Below are 12,465 nucleotides of genomic sequence, written 5' to 3' on the forward strand. Positions count from 1 at the left end.
CTGCATTGTGTAGTGGAGAGATGAAGTGAGGAATTGTAATCCAATGATTGAGTTGGTAGTGATGTGGTTTAACATTGCTTCCTACTTTTAAAATGAATAATTATATCCACCTCCCACAGATTGAGACGTGGTTTTTGTGGTCCCAGGGCAGTCGGGGTTACTGGGGTTATCCAATTGCAACAATTGGAATACTTTACCAGTGGTGTCCTGGCTCTACAGTGCTAATGGATCCAAAACGTAATTACTAAGTACCCATCCTTAACACTTCAGTCTCTAAGGGTGATAGTGTGTAGAGGATGAGAGCAGTCCTAGGCTTTTTAAAAATTATAAAGAGGGTTGAAGTCCCAGTCATGATCCCAACATGCACAGCCCCAAGCCTTTTAATAGGAGGATTTTTTCCATCCAATCAGACAGGGTTTTGCCTGTATGTTAAATGTCAAGTGTGGCCCAGAAATGTACACCATGTGTGGATTGAAGAAGTGAAAGAACAAACAGCTTTTTATGTCTTGTAGTAATAACTTTTAAGCTATGAATATCTGGTGCTATAACCAAGCTAATGGTACTCAGTTTGCTGTCCTGGAAGGACTGAATATTAAGTAAGCCTCACTAGGTCGCCAACGTTTGACCTGCAGATAACAGCAGATGTTGATGCTTATTTTGTAACTCACTGAGTCATCTTGCTTGCTATACAGGGCTTAATACCACAATGTTCCCATATCTAAACACTAAAAATAGCACCGGTTGCTATTATAATTTACTGATGTCCAATTTATCAATGTCGGAAGGTGGAAAGTTTGTTTTGCCCCTATCGAGAACCTAACTCCTGATCCCCAGATCAAATCCAGTGTCCCCGGTGAGCGCTTAACTTGCTGATACATTTTGCCGGCAGTCACGTTAAACCTCTGTACCATAAATTCCACCAGTGTGCTAAGCTGCTTGGATCATGTCTCTTCTGTAGCACATGAGAAGGCTTTTTATTTTATGATGCTCCTTATGAGTGTTTCTGGGTGCGTATAGACGCTTACAGACTATTTTAAGCCTTCTGAAGCTAGTTGCATTATAATATTGGGTCTTGTATCAATACTCCTTCAACTTTAAAACCCTCAATCTATCTGGACTGGTATTTTGGTATGGTAATAACATCTGCGGATATACTAATAACATGTTCCTGATCCTACCTATCTGCAAGTCAAATGGAGAATAACACATTAATGCCACAAGTGTTTCCCCAATCTGAGTTGCAAAACTCGAAATATTGTGCTTTTTTCCAGCACATATTTCACGGAAAATTCTACCTAGAGATATTAACGCTGGGGATAAAACTGCCATAAAGTTTTAGTTCCTCTACATACACAAACTCCAATTAAAGATCGCAGTAGTTAACACTATTATCATGCAAGTCACATCTGGTGATAAGTTTCCTTCAAGAGGTTGGATTGGCTGTAAATTGAGGTGCGACTCGTGGCACCTACATTCTTAGGTCTACAGGAGAACTTAGCAGTAGCCACTTCTTTCTTGCTCATTATGGTTGGAGGGTGCAGCGGTGTTTTCCCCTAGCAGGCCGTCATCACCTGGCCACGCTGCATATTTTTTTTCTGTGCTATTTATATGATAACTCAGTGTTGGTTTATGAGGTAATAACTGCTTCTTGGGGAAAATAAAAGTCGAGGGCAAGGGTCAACGTGTTCATTAGTTTAGGATGTTTTAATTAGCCGGCTAATCACAAACAGCTTTCCCCTGAATAAAGATTCTTCCCTTTAGGAGCTTGACATTTTTATTGCATAATCCTTCATGGTCGCCCCTGGTCCTATGTTGTCCCCTTTGTTACCTTTGTGGCCTTATGTACTTTTTTCTTAATGCGATTATATGCATCGAGCCATTTCGTTACAGTACTTTTTAAAAATAAATTAAATTGTACTAGCACATCTAATGTCAATCAACACATCAAAGCAACAACAAGGCCAACACAGTAGTATTTAATAAAATTCTTTAGGTAAATAAATATTTCTTAAAAGATAGCCCAAGACTGAAAACACAGCACCCCGAAATGCATAATTCTTCGTGGTGCAAACGTACACCTGTGGTTGATTTACCTAGCTTTGCACTTTTTTGTGAAATCAAATTCCCTCCATACGGCCTAGATGTTGGAATCTGCCCATATTGTACATTGGGGTGACTACTCCTACTGCCGTTCACCTACCCCTAATAATGATTTACAGTGCAGACCAACTACAGGAGTAAGTGTAGTGTAAGCAAGCTAGGGCAGGAGCACGGTGCTGTGGATGCTGTTCGGGCCACTCACCTCACCAGAGCAACAAGAGTGCTCGGACACACTTGGCTTCATATATTATTTCTGGAGGTAGTTCAGCTTGATTTCTAAGACGTAAATCAGGGCAGCGCTGACGTTATCTGCATCCCTAGCCAGATCTACAAGTAATGCAACAGTGGTCCACGGTGGTCAGCTTCAACGTTGCCCGGGACACTGATGGTAAGACAGAGATTGATTTGTGTAGGTGGAAGAAGGTGGTGGGCACCACCCATCATTATTGGGGACCAAAACTAATTTCCATCATTTGACTTAAGTATGTATTCTAGAGCTTTGCTAAATGAGACTAAATAAATATATACATTAGACTTTGACTCCGAGAAAGAGAGAGAAAGGGAGACAAGGGAAGAAGAGAATGGCAAGAAACAGAGGTAAGGGAAGAAATCTGATACGAAAAAATACCTGCAATGTGTGTTACATTGAGACAGGAAAAGCAAGGTGGTGGAAGAAAGAGGCATGAGGTGGAGCTAAGACTAGGGCAGCCTTCGATATTGACAACCAGTGTTTTTGGTAGCACCGGCAGCGGGATCCTAAGAAAAGGTTAGGAACATTTAACAATTGAGTAGGCCTGTTCCGAAAGTTGGGGCTGTTGCTCCGGCACCCCTGCCTATAGCCCCCACCCCTCCTGAGAATACAGTCCTTTTTGCATTTCACATTCAGAACCATATTCATTACAACAATTTGCTGTTTATGAATTTATTCTAAGCATCCACTAACATTGCTTAACTGCGGGGGGTGCATCCATATATCGCCTTAATGACTGTTCTCTGCTAAACGATTGTTTGGATGGAACTATTTAGCTGAAACCATACACATTTCCTGTTAGCCATAGTGCGAGTTGATAGGAAATTGATTGCACTTGTTAACTGTACATTTTACAAATTCTCAGCACCTGGGTATTTCTAATGTCAAGTTTGCAGAGCATTGTTTGCCATGAAAACGTGTATTTTTTTTTTTTTAAGAGAGAGCCAGGAATCTAAAAATCCCCAGTTAGCAGTTTATCCTCCTTTGCAGGTTAGAAATTGATTTTTTTTTTTAAAGTCGGTGTGATTGAATTTGGAATTAATCTGTTTTTTAAAGTTGAGATTAAATCTGATTATCTTTTGCAATCTGCCCCAGATGATCTCAATGCGACCCATCAGCACTGCGTCCTGTCCGGTCTGCGGCCCCGCTTCAGCTCAACTCACCGAGTGGCGGAGGTAAGCACAGTCAGGGATTTGCTGCTCCATCAATTGGATTTTCGGTGGCGGTTAAATATTACATTTGCTCAAACAAGATTGCGTTGAGAAATGCGATTGATGGTTTCGCTGGACGGGCTCTTCCTGTGCCTCAGTGTGCACTTTGCAGTTATGAGCCTTGTCCGCATCCACTGAAACCAGATGACACATTTTAAGAAATCCAGAGTTCTCAACTTCCTGTTGCACTTTTCGCAGAGAAGGCAGAACAGTAACATGAAGGATAATGCTGGGAATGAAAACAATATGAGGAGGGAGATGGAATAAAGCGGATACATGTTATTGGATCAGAGTATTTCTTTTCAGCTTCTAAATTGAGTCCCGTATCAGACTACTTTTTGCATGTAAAAGAGTGTTTGGTAACATTTCTATGATGTCTCTATTAAAAGTGTCACATTTATATTCAGTTTTTTTTCTTCTAATTTTAAGCTCAGTATCATTTAACTCTCTGTGTTTGCCCAATCCTCTGGAGTCTATTGTGACTCAATTAGTAAGTGCACTGACTTATTAGTCTTGTATTTTTCAGAATTACATATGTTGAAGATAAGTTAAGAGCTTTTTTGAGGGAACTTTATCAGAAGTCCCAGGGTAATTATGGCATGTTGTGCTCAAATTGTAACAAGTGGAGCCTTTTTTTACCTCTGAGGTCCTGGGTCTTACCCAACTGTTGCACCCAAACTGAACACCAAGTCCAGCAGTTTAACCCCTCACCATCCGGATAGTGAGACAGTGCGGCCCACGGCTTACTCATTGAGGTGGTGCAAGGGTATAGGACTCTGAGCTCTCTCAGTCCCATAACAATACTTCTGAATCATTGTCCAGCCAGTGCTTTCACTTGAAAAGAAAAACGAATTTGACCATTTTACACAGCTAAATCATATGAAATGTAAACAGCAAAAACAGTGCGCCCATATTTTACTGGGGAAATGTGAGGGGAGTGAGCCATCTGCCCAAATTCAGAGCTACTACAAGGTTCCTAAAAATGGACTAAAGCAGAACTTCTGAAACTTGTGACTTCTGTGCCCCCTCCACTGAATCACTACTGGAAGCAGGAGACCCCCACCTAAGCAATTTATGATTTGAACCTCAATACAATACACAAAAATACAGAAACTATTGTGCCTGCAACAATACACAGATTATGGAATATTGTATTTTATTTACAAGCAAAAAGTAGTGCAAAAATCTACATTTTATCGGGAAAGTTTGAGCTTTTCAACGTGTAGGTTTATTTCTTATAGATGATGTGATATTCTACTCTAGCTTATCACTTGGTCTTTTTTGTTTCTAATGCATGCTCTCTTTTTGTCAGCACATACCAGTGCTACTTCAATTAACCCACCAGTCCTCAAAACTTGATTTAATTTTCTGTATTTGCGCTGCTCTCACAAATCAAGACAAGGATACCAACGTAATTTTTAGCTTCCAATTCATTCGCATTTACGGGGTGTTTTAAATGTTACTTTTTTATTTAGCTTTTTTATGTTTATGTACCTTATTAATCCGCTAATATCATTTAATTTTATAAACCATCCCCCACCCTAGGAGTCCATGGAGCACAGGTTGAGAACAACTATACAGATGTTGCATTTGCAGAGCATAATGCAGCATTAGACTACTTTCTAGAAAGCTTTTAAATGTAGACACATCACTATTATTAAAAGTAGGGATAATTAATCATAATATTCACAGATTAATTTTATGACTGAGAGAACACTTTGCGGAAGCACCAGGTAGGAGAACTGTTGAATATTACTGTCTCTGGGACTTCTCATCATTGGTGAAAGTCAGAAAACTTGCTTGCTTTACCTTGGGGAAAGTCCTGAAGCTGTATCCAACCTTGTCCTGGAGCTACCTTCTAGAGCTGCCCCTGCTCCAACAGAGCTGGGTGATGAAGTCACCTTACACTGAGCTGCTATCAACTGTGCTCATTCTTACTCTCATTGAAATGTAACTATAAGTCCTAATTTGAATTTGTAATAAGTAAGTGAAATATAACTGGTATCCCTACCTATCATTCTAAAAATTCTATTCTGAGTGTACACTGTAGATTCCTCTGGACTAATTTAATTTATAGGAATTTCCAATCTTCATACGCATGAAGTCTTGTATGGTTTCATAAAGGTCAATTCACGTGACCTAAAACATATAATGTGTACATACACAGAGACAGGGTCTCATTACAATGTTGGTTGAACCGCAACCAACTGGCTGCCAATTGCGATCTGACCGACATCTGCCCCTGTGGTCTGACAGCCGCATTACGATGCAACATTCAGAGGCAGCAGGCGGGGGACCGACTGCTGCTTTTCCGACAGGTTCAAGGAGCCTGTCGGCCCAGCAGTCAGAATGTATTCCCTACGATAAAGGCGGTGCCTGCTCGGGCACTGACGTAGGTATTGCGATGTCCCTTTCGGTCTACCTTTCTATGACAGTCCAACCACCATAGAAAGGCAGACGGAAACAGACTTTTTAGGCCCCTAGCAGGGCCCCTATCTATCCGCGCCCTCCACTATGATGCCTGGGGGGCACCACAGACCATCCCTGCACCATGTGACAGGCAGCACATAGTGAATGCCACACTGTGCAGGATGTTTAAAAATTGTATGTTTATTATTGCTGCTTGTGCTGCAGCCTGCAGCACAAGCAGCGATAGTAAACTTACACTTTTACGACTGCTGTGAAGGCGGTCACATCGTAATTCAGAATGCGGGACCTCCGACTCCATGTCGGGTGGTCCCTTTTCGACAAAATGCCGGTCAGACACTAGTCCAACCAGCATTGTAATTGAGCTCCTATTGTCTGTTGGGTCAAAATTTTGCACTTTCATTTTTGCCAGTGGTTTCATACAGTGAGCTATGAAAACATGAATCACGTGTAAAAAGTGTTTATACTAATACAGTCAACTATCATTAGCTCAGGCAGGAGATTATGGCTTCTATTAATTACACAGCCCATTGATATCCATTCTTGAATGCAGACTGCACATGATTTTTATAAAGACGGCAAAGGATGTCATGGGATTCTGCTTGACACATTGTGCACTTTTAAGTCTATTAGGACAGTAACAGTACAAAACCCAACAAGTAGTAGGTTTGAAAGTCTATCCCTATTATATAAAATTCTGCTCTGTTTCTTAATGGTTTAATACAGAGCAGCACATGCCCTGAAAATCTAAGGACCGTGAGAGGAAATCATGGTTCCAATTGAGTTTAAAATGGCTAGAAAATTAGGTTTGAATTTAAGGTTATCAGTTGAATAAAAACAGACATATGGTTCTCGCATTAAATGGCATGTAGTATCCCCTCCCCCAGGATTATGATTTTAATGAGATCACATCAATGAGTAAAGATGCCAAATTCACAGGTCCACTCACTGTTCACAACAATGGGCTATTGTGTGCCTTGGTATTTCTGTAACTTTAAGCAGCACTTGACATCAGTGATCACAAATCTCAGCTTGATCGCTGGCAATAATGCTGGGGGAAATACTGTCTTTATCTAGACCTCTTCTTTCTTGGCTAACTATGGTCATCAAGTCAAAATGGGTGCCACATTCTCAGCAACAGCCACTTTCACATGTGCAGTCTTCAAAGGTTCTGCATTCTGTCTTGTGCCTTTCGAATAGACAAAGCATCGCTAGTGTGTGCACCTGGTTGCTCATGACATTAGCCACCAGGGTAGGTGGATTACACACAAATTTTCCTTAAGCGGCAGGAGGGATATAGTAAGTGTCATTAGGTAGCTAACTGTCTGAAGAAAGCTCTACATCGGATGAAGCAAAATTGGATTTATTTTAGCAGCTAGATGTCAGATTAGGCTCTTTGATCCTGCAAGTCCCACACCATTCCCTTTTTCTTTACCAGAAACTATGGGTCCACCCTAATTCTTGTTAAGAAAGTTCACAACTCTGGTGACAACACTCCACCTTCAGTTCCCATGAGTACAGCAACAAAGCATACTTTTACCCATCTGCCTTTGATCAGTAAGTTTATCTGTTTCTCCTATTCATCCACTAATTCTCCTATTCCTCCTCGTTACAGTTTTGTACCATTAGATCTGTTGCAGTAAGATCATTTCAGCACACCCCAAGGAAGCGCTTAGTAAGCACTGAAGGGTCAATAATCATATTGTTAGGCTTATCTGTGGACTTGTCTCATATATTGCATCAGACATGACCCTCAGTTCTCAATTGGCCTCTGATCAGGTCACAGTTTGTCACTTGCATTGTTTGTCTTTACCTGGCTGTTTTTTGAATATTTAGCTGATGTCCTCCACTCCTACAAAGTGTGAAGACATTTGAGATCAGCTGCTGTGTACATATTTGCCATCCACCAACCAAAGCTGAAACAAATTGGCAGCAGATCTCTACTTCTAGGTGTCCACTTTTGAATTCTATTTCCCGCCTCTCACCCAAGGCTTACAAAATGTACATTTTGCCCTTTGGTTCTGATGAGGCCTTAAAGCTCACCTTTTCCATTCAGCATATGGTCCTCATTCATCATGTTCAGGCTAAACTCCATTTTGAGCAACCCACACATTCCCCTGAAGCTGGGTCATACATATGAGACTGGTGCTTGTCTTTTGAGTTTTAATCAAAGGAAACAGTTGTGGCTTGGCCAAGAAGAGAGACACTCATTAACACCGTTTCCACTTCTCCATTATCTTTTATGGCATGACTGCCTCTATGATTGGGCCACGTTCCCTACTTCTACCTTTAATCCATTGTACACACCAAAAGTGCTCCAAGCATTATAGCTCAATCTTCTGAGATGTTTGTCTTCCCTTGCTGACTTAATCTTGAACTCATGGAAACCTTTAAGACTTGCTGAAGTGTGATAGTGCGATACAATAATTAACTTGAAATTTCTGAGGAGGAATTTCACACTTTTAATTTGAGAACTGTATGAACCATGTGGTGCCAAATAATGTCAATGTTAAGACAAGTAACATAAAGCAGGGAAAACATCTGCAGTAATGAACAATCGAAATTCTTATGACCTTTCACACCTTACGCAAATCCCTTATCGAGGATTTCCACCACCATAGCTAAGACTGAATCAAAAGGAAATATGATAACATTTCATCCTAGTAACACATGCGTTTAAGTTCAATAATTTAGAGTAAAGCTTTAGAACAATATAATCAAGTTAGTTTCTGTATTCATGTGACGTGGTCTGCTAAATAGAAACTTGGCTTAAAGATTTTGAGCAGTCACAGCCAGTTTTGGCCCTATCTCAGTGTGCTCCTGCGAATAATGAAGCTTGAGGCAAAGGCTGTTAGAAGCCAGTGTCAGTTATGGGAAGTAAAAAATACAATCACACATGTAACCTTATATTAGACATGCATTGCCTGTTCCAAACTTCTAACCGTAGAAATGGAAGAGTTACTTATGAAATCCAACAGACTTAGCTTATGTTGAGGAGAAGTTCTTCAAGGTCCCCTTATGTGTAGGGCCTGTAGTGATGCTTGAGATATGCTGAACCTGGGAGTCTTGAAATAAAACAATTATATACCAAATTCTAGTTTCTCATTCACAGCATATGTGGGAATGTTTCAAGTTTTACATCTGTCTTGCAGAGTATGTATTTTTGTACTTTGCATATCTAGCTATGCGCTTTGTATAATGTACTTCGCCTGCAGCAAAACTGAACCTGTGTGATCTCAATCATCTTTTGCGGCTGAATATGGAGAAAAATAAACAATTGGTGTGCACATCGGGCAGATTATTGATATATCTTTATTTAGGTGTTGTATACATAGCATGGGTTTGTGTTGCACACCTAGGTGTCAGCACTATCCATTGAGGGCAAACTCAGAAGATCTTCTTTCATTTGTGGTCTTGAGTGTGATACCACCCGTTGTGGCATTGGTGATGGTAATGAGCTCTGTTGTCTGACATGTAATCCAAGGTGTTATCTTTGGCAGTACCATTTAAGGCTATTAGGGGTACTTGTTGGAGGGGTAAAGGTTTTGCTTGAATCTTTTGCCATTTTATTATTTTGTAAAGTTTTGTTAAGTAAAAAGTACGGTTGTCAAACAAATCTACAAAGTATACAAATACACAGCGGTACTATCATTCACACTCCTTATTCCTTCTTCATTTTCCTTCCCTCATTCATGTTTGTGTATTTTTAAGGGGAAGACACTTGTACCCCCTCCCTCACTCTGCTTCTCTTCTGATCTTATTTTTCCTTGGTATTGCTTGGCATTAGGCCACCGAACACCCATTCTTATATACGTTTTTATGAGCGGGAGGGGGATGGACATGAGGTTCTAGCATTCCTCGAGCCACCCTTGTCCTGTCAGTCAATTACTACAGAACTCTGGGAGCTTTCTTGTAAGGGACACATATGTTGCCATATTTGTTATTCTGTTATTGCTGTTGCTACAAAAAAATACATTCATAGTTTTGAATCCTCAAACCAGCTATAACTGAAGGAAACTTTGACCATCCTGTTAAGAAATGAAACATTTTATAAAACTGAAATCAATAATCAACAGGCGGGTTGATGCGTTCTGGGCAAATGATTTTCAGATACTGAATAAGCTTTAGAGACTTGTCCTTCCAGTGGACTAAATATCTATCACAACACCACCGAGTTACCTGTACAGAGATTAAGACTGGGTTTATCCAATTGGGAGAAATCCTTGTTATTTGTATTCAGGGGAGATCCCCGTGTCAATCCACGAAACTGTCCTATACAGGTCAACACAGAGGGGTTAAAATATTTGGGAGTCTTTGTCTCTCTGGATCCCTCGGTTAGGTACGCCCGGAATCTCCTTCCCCCCCTGCAGAGGCTTAAGAGTGACATTGCCCACTGTAGGAAGCTTCCTCTTTTGTTGTTGGGTAGGGCAGCCCTCTTTAAGATGATGGCTCAGCCTCACTTTCTTTATGCCTTGCAAAATACCTTGGATGTTGTGCCAGCTAGCTACTTTTGTGAGATTGAGAGCCTTCAGCAGAGTCTGCTATGGGATGGCAGGCCCGCATCGCTCTGAACAAACTAACACTTACTTGGTGTAATGGGGGCATTGGCCTCCCAGATATCAGACAATACTATTGGGCCTCACAACTGGCTGCGATTAACCACGGCACATATGGTCGAGTTGATGACCCCAGTTTTGCCATGGATAGATGGCTTCTCCCCGGGGGTAGGTATCACAGGGCCCTGTATACCCGGCTGAAGAAACTGGCATTAACAGGGCCAACGAAACATGCAGTCCAGATCTGGCATGTTGCCACGCGTTCCCTGGGTTGGAGGGACAAATTGACCATGGCCACCCCTCTCTGGAACTCCGAGAGACTAGGTAAGATCTGGAGGACAAAAGGTTTCGATAAGTGGGACCTTAAAGGTATCTCCACTGTCAAGGATATTTGGGGGAAGGGGAGGAATAAATCATTTGAGGAAATGCAGAAGGAATATTTACTGGCAAACACCGAATACTTCCGCTATGTACAAGTCCGGCACTCGCTTCTCTCATTATTGCCCGGAGGTATGGAGCCCCCAGAGGCCTCACCTCTAGAGGATAGAATACTGGATGGTCACCTTCCCGAAAAAACGATCTCCTTGGGAAAAAAAAAAGGGAAAAAAAAGACTGGGTTTATCTTCTTGTTGCATTGGCACGACTGTTGGAGCACTAGAAACAGCAAAAACAGTGTTACGAAGCACCATATATTTATATATATAAAAAAGCCATTGTTGCATTTATACTTGTAGTTTTCTGTTTGTATTTTTATTTGTATTCTTATTGAAGAATCGCGTTTAAAAAACAGTATTGTCCTCTGATCCGCCACACGAAAAGGTTATAGTTTCTGTGCTCCTTGTGCGTCAAAACACTATGCTCGAAATATACTCCATGTTTAGCATTGAAGTCATTTCTTCAAAGCATTGTCTTTTTTCCTCTCTCCCGCCCAATTTCCTTCCAAAAACACATATTCAAAATCACTGAAATAAACAAAGGTTAAAGTAACAATATAGGCAAAATGTTCAGTAACAACGCAACTCTTTAAACTCTAAAAACCAAAGAAATTCACCAGTTATAGGTATCTCAAGTAACTATAATTTGCACCCCCACCAAGCACAGTTTACTCATTAATACTTTCATTGCAAATGTTGCAGTGATATTATCAGTGATATCATAGAAGATGTCATGAGTGACGTAATATGTGGAGTAATTAGCAGTACATGGCGAGGGGGCAAGGTGTATTTAATTTAGGGCACCCGTTATAGTTACTCGAGATAACTATAACTGATTAATGTTTAGTTTTTTAGAGTTTAAAATGTTACGTTGTTACTGAACATTATACCTAACTATAATATTACTTTTCCTTCAGTTTTTTTCTGTAAACTTCTAGTTTTTTTAACATAAAGTAATATTTTATTACCATACATAAATCCAAACCCTGTCGTGCAGGCATAAGGTCGGCTGCAGGGCCCCGCTTGTGGCCAGGCCCTATGGCCAATCTCCCGCATGCAGCCAACCCCATGCTGCACATGATCTTCGGCAGTGCGCGGTGGGGGTTTAGCCACAAGCCCTGGCATGCAGCCAGGTCCTGTGACCAACCTCCCCAAAGGCAGCCACCTCCATGCTGCACAGGGCCTTCTGGCCCCCTTCCCCCAAGCCTTATTAGGCCCTGGGTACCCATCCCTTGGGGGTCAAGTAATTAGTAAATGGAGGGGGTGCATGGCCCCCCTCCCTGAGCCCAATTAGTCCCTGAGGTCCCCAACCCGGGAGCCAAAATATAAATAAAAGGCGAGGGGGCGCACGGCCACCCTCCCTGACCCTTTATAGGCCATGGGAACTGCATCCTCCGGGGCCTTATATTTTTTAGAAGGGCAGAGGGGTGTGCGCCTCCTTCCAGAGTCTATTTTGGTCCTGGGGACCCCATCCCCCAGGGTCGTAT

The 12,465-nt window shown here is 41.4% G+C and overlaps 1 protein-coding gene across 4 annotated transcripts in view; it reads left to right on the plus strand.

Annotated features, from left to right (window-relative positions):
• The window catches only part of FTO (FTO alpha-ketoglutarate dependent dioxygenase), a 1,792,536-nt gene that overhangs the window by 655,363 nt on the left and 1,124,708 nt on the right, over nucleotides 1-12,465 (plus strand). For all 4 annotated transcript variants that reach the window (XM_078668469.1, XM_078668468.1, XM_078668471.1 and 1 more), the window contains exon 5: nucleotides 3,446-3,525. In XM_078668469.1, the coding sequence (XP_078524595.1) occupies nucleotides 3,446-3,525 (80 nt within the window). The remainder of the gene's footprint in view (nucleotides 1-3,445; nucleotides 3,526-12,465) is intronic.

This window comes from Lissotriton helveticus, chromosome 12 (assembly GCF_964261635.1).
Source record: "Lissotriton helveticus chromosome 12, aLisHel1.1, whole genome shotgun sequence".
Lineage (NCBI taxonomy): Eukaryota > Metazoa > Chordata > Amphibia > Caudata > Salamandridae > Lissotriton > Lissotriton helveticus.